At 42.8% G+C, this 5,000-nt stretch overlaps 1 protein-coding gene across 1 annotated transcript in view; it reads right to left on the reverse strand.

The window, feature by feature from the left end:
- Positions 1 to 5,000, reverse strand: part of ttc28 (tetratricopeptide repeat domain 28) — a 134,733-nt gene that overhangs the window by 124,528 nt on the left and 5,205 nt on the right. Inside the window, exon 2 of the mRNA XM_080046564.1 lies at positions 1,360 to 1,782. Within this exon, the coding sequence (XP_079902690.1) occupies positions 1,360 to 1,782 (423 nt within the window). The remainder of the gene's footprint in view (positions 1 to 1,359; positions 1,783 to 5,000) is intronic.

Consider the following 5,000-nt stretch of genomic DNA (forward strand, 5'->3'; position numbering starts at 1 on the left):
CACACAGACACTATCACACTCTCATACACACACAAAGAAAAACACACACACACACACAGTCACATATACACACCCAGAAACACCACTTCCGTCCATTCTCTGTCCCAGTGAAAGGAAGTGGAGGGGAGCTGGCTGCGGCCCCAGCTGTCCAGACACAGTCAGAATGGCAAACCCAAGTCTGCTGCTCTGCTTAGCTTAGCTCTGGCAACTTCCTCTGAAAAGCCTAAAAATTACTCTCACAAGGGCGCTCCGGTGGCGTAGTGGATAGAGCGCGTACCATATTGGCTCCGGCCTTCGTTGCATTGGTCGCTGGTTCAAATCCGACCCGTGGACCTTTACTGCAGGTCATCCCCCCCCTCTCTCTCTCTCTGTCTGTCTCTCTGTCTCCCCATTTCAACTCTGTACTGTCTAATAAAGCTTGAAAAATGCCAAAAAATAATCTTAAAAAAAAAAAGACAAATGTGAAATGTGTGTGTGTGTGTGTGTGTGTGTGTGTGTGTGTGTGTGTGTGTGATAACTAGATACATGAATGACAAACACCTGTTAAAATATTGCAAAGAAACAAGAAGTGGAAACAGATTGGCCGGTCAACAACAAAGCACAATGGAAGCCGATTCCATTCATAAATCATGGCGTTGCATGAGACGAAAATGTCCAAAAATTTCCACGGACAAAAAAACATTTGATCTGTGTTGTTGAGCGACGGGTAGACTGAAGCCGTCCTCACATTTACACAGGGATAGAAGGCAAACAAGGATCTGACATTTTTTTTTAACAGTAAATTTGAGTTTGTCAGTCACAAACTTGGCCAAACACACACAGAGGGGAAAAAATGCTAAAAATATCTCCAGCTACAGGTGACTGAGGTTGCGTTCCGAATCGCATACTTTCTACTATATAGTACGGTAGAAAAAAGATTTAGGATGTCCCGATTCTTGTGGCCAGATTTAGGATGGTTAGAAGTACCCGGATGGCCTACTTCATGCGGCCAAGATTGTTAGTGTTGAAAACTGCATCCTATTTGGGGCGATTCTGATTCTCCGGTGGTGTAGTGGATAGAACGCGTACCATATTGGCTCCGGCCTTCGTTGCAGTGGTCGCGGGTTCAAATCCGACCCGTGGACCTTTACTGCAGGTCATCCCCCCCCCCCCCTCTCTCTCTCTCTCTCTCTCTCTCTCTCGCTGTCTCCCCATTTCAACTCTGTACTATCTAATAAAGCTTGAAAATGCAAAAAAAATAAAAAATAATAAAAAATGTGTCTCTCTGCATTGTCTAAAATGCATTTAAATACCCCCCCCCCCCCCCAAAAAAAAATTATTATTACTTAAACAGTTTTCAAGTTAGCAACCTCTTCTTACCTTGGGCCATTTGGGGTTGATGAGTCTCGCCTTCTCAGCATCCTCCAGTGCTGTGTTGTACTGTCCCAGCCTGAGATGGGCCGCTGATCGGTTACTGTACAGGATGCAGTTCTGAGAATCGGCCGTCAGCGCCTCCGTGTACAGACGCACGGCCAGAGCATACTCCCCCTGCTGGCACGCCGTGTTACTGCGACGCACACGCTCCAAGAATTCAGCTTTGCTCAGGCCGCCTGGGGGGGTGTTACCGGGCAGATTAGGGCCTCGGTTGGGGGGTAGATTGGGGGGTACATTCGGGGGTACTTCGGACGGGCGGTGTACCCTCTTTAGGGTGCGCGCAGAGGGGATGACAGGGGAGGAAGAGGAGGAGGAGGAAGAGGGAACGTTGTTGGTTCTATTGGTGGAACGAGAACCAAACAGAGAGAACTGTGGAAGGGAAGAAAGAGAAGAGAAGATGTGGGTTAGATTAATGCAATCTTTTTACATAAGTCCATCAATAGAAAAGGGTATTTTGATTAATCGTTTAAAGCTGGGGTGGGGGATTTGGGGAGAAAATGGCACCAGTCAGAAATCATATACCCCGGCTTTAAGTGGATAGAAGCTTGCTGCATATAAACGAATATAATAGGCTATGACTTGTCAAACTTAGACGCACAATTACACATTGTTAGCAGGTCAAGGGATCAACCAAATTCAAAGGAGAAGATTCAAGCCGACATGCATTGGTGTGCTTTTAATGTCTCGCCAAATGAATTAAAAGCGGGTTTTTTTGTAAACCATAATTTAGTGCCTGGACTTGGATTATTTAAAACTTTTTTGGCCATTATTTTTCCACCTCTCTCCGTTCACAATAAAATTAATTTTCTAAACAAAAACTCCAAAAACTTGTTGTTTTAATGCGACTCAAGTTTAAAGGTGCAGTGTGTAATATGACATCATCAAGAAAGTTCTACAAAGTTCTAGAATGCAACGCTCCCTGGGTAACCCCACCCCTTTCGAATAATAACAGAAGCTACAGTGGCCTTCAAGGACAAGAACAATTCTAAATTTTAAACAATGCACCTGATGACATTCCAACTATGACACTTTCAAGATGGCGGCACTAGGCCTTTTTTTCAGCTATCATGCACTAAATTAAATGTACTTATGGATATTATAATTACTTTCTACAAAATCTGCTAGGAAATAAAACCCAAAATTCTACACACTGCAGGTTTAAGGATGTGCTTCAGTTCTTTCCGTTGTTTTACACTAAGCAAAACAAGACATTTTGGTTGAAACCTGCTGTAACGACAAGCCACCGGCTGTCTAAAAATAACCTCACTGGAGACAATGGTGGAGCATAGGGGGACAGGAGCTGCATCAACTAAACTGAATGACAACTGACAGATATTAAACTATCACAACAATGCAATGAGTGTGTATGTGAGTGTGTGTGTGTGTGTGTGTGTATGTGTCTCAGTGTGTGTGTCTCAGTGTTTGTGTGTCTCAGTGTGTATGTGAGTGTGTGTGTGTGTGTGTGTATGTGTCTCAGTGTGTGTGTCTCAGTGTTTGTGTGTCTCAGTGTGTGTGTGTGTGTGTGTGTGTGTGTGTGTGTGTGTACATGTGTAGAGCTGAAAGAGTGAAACACCTACAAACAATAATTTTCACCGCTAGAGTCTCAATTTGCATAATATGGAACTGTTGTTGTTGCCTAGTAATGGGGCACGGAACTGATGTGCCTCCCTTAGAGAACAGTAGGCAAGTGAGACGGTGCTATGAGGATTTGTGTGTGTGTGTGTGTGTGTGTGTGTGTGTGTGTGTGTGTGTGTGTGTGTGTGTGTGTGTGTGTGTGTGTGTGTGTGTGTGTGTGTGAGTGTGTGTGTGTGTGTGTGAGTGTGTGTGTGTGTGTGTGTGTGTGTAAACGCGCTGCAGCTCCCGCCCTGATCTGGTGGTTCCAAATTTGTCCTTTCACCAGAGCTTACACCAAGGCCTTCATTATCTCACACACGCACACACGCACACACATACACACACACACACACACACACACACACACACACACACACACACACACACACACACGCACGCACGCACACACAATTGTTCAGAAACACACACATTTAGAATATGCAGACCAGAGGGATTCCTTATTCTTGCAAACGCATCGCCCAACGGCTTTGAGCGAGAGGAAAAGACATGAAGATGTTTGGAACTGTGCTCGGTGTGTGTGTGTGTGTGTGTGTGTGTGTGTGTGTGTGTGTGTGTGTGTGCGTGCGTGTGTAAAATAAACTGCAAACAAAAAAAGTTTTAATGTTTGTTGTCAAAATCACTTTGTCAAAATCAGTGAATATCTCCTCAAAATCCGCAAAAATTTCATACTGTGTGTGCGCTGGAAGAAAAAAATCCAGTGCTAATACTTAGAGTAGACTCGGGTAAAACGGGTATGATGTTGCTAGCTACTGTACGATGGGCCTCTTTGTTTACGTCCCCGTTTACAGAGCCTAGGCTGTAGGGAACTTCCAAGAATGTACAGTGATTCTAGTGGGAAAAAATACTAAAATCCCCAAATTATGAGGGAAAAACATGAAGGACATTACTTAATACTTGTTCTGCGTTCCAATCCCCAAACCGTCTGCTCTTTAGTATGGTAGAAAAGGATTTAGGATGTCCCAAAACATGTGGTCGGATGCAGCATGCTGAAAAATACCCATATGTCCAGTCTTGTAACTTTAAGTGTGGAAAACAGCATCCTATTTGGGCGATTCTGACCCACAATCCAGTGCGCACCGGAAGTGACGTCACATCGATGGAGCCTCCATGTGAAAACAACCAGCGATGAGACGGATATAAAAGCAAGAGGCAAGATCAAGGTGCAATGTTATGATGAAATAAAAGAGTAAAAGTATGTCCCAATTGTAGCATACTGCATCCTAACTAGATTAGTTTTATGGTCAGATGTAGTATGTAGAATAGTACAAAGAAAGAGTAAGCGTTTGGAATGCAGCCACAGTAACATCCAGGGTTCAACTTAACTTTTTTTTCCTACTGGCCCGCCGGGCCAGTGGATCTGAGTTTTACTGGCCCCTTGTATATTTTCACTGGCCCTGCACACACTTTTTTTTTCTTCATAATTTAGTGTCAATAATTATAATACCTGTATTAGAAAAATAAAGAAAGATAACCAGATCTAAAGGGAATATCTATACTGTAACAGTATAGATATTCCCTTTAGATTTGGTTATTTTTATTTTAGTTAATTATATGAAATGTTGATATTGCTCATACACATAATATAAAACCAGGCAAACATATTGAATTAGAAGCCTACAACTGAAAGTATGTTGAAAGAGTCGGCCAGTATTTTAAAGTCCAGTAGTTTGATGGTTGTTTTTATTCTTGAATTTGGGCAGTTTAATGAATAGTTCACCTGCAGAAGTCATGTTCAAACATAAAAAAAAAATAAGAGATGAAGGTCTGATCATTCTTTGTGGTGTGGTAGGCTGTTTTTTACTTTCTCTATATGCATTAGGGATGTGAATGTGTCGACCGAATGACCGGTTTTCCACTTGCGCTCAAGTTGACTTTAAAAATAGAATAGAAATACGAAAATCAGGGGGTTATGCCGTTTTTTTAATGGGATATTTCACCGTGTATGTGGGTTG

The sequence above is a fragment of the Ammodytes marinus genome (genome assembly GCF_949987685.1).
Source record: "Ammodytes marinus genome assembly, chromosome: 18".
In the NCBI taxonomy this organism is placed as follows: Eukaryota; Metazoa; Chordata; class Actinopteri; order Uranoscopiformes; family Ammodytidae; genus Ammodytes; species Ammodytes marinus.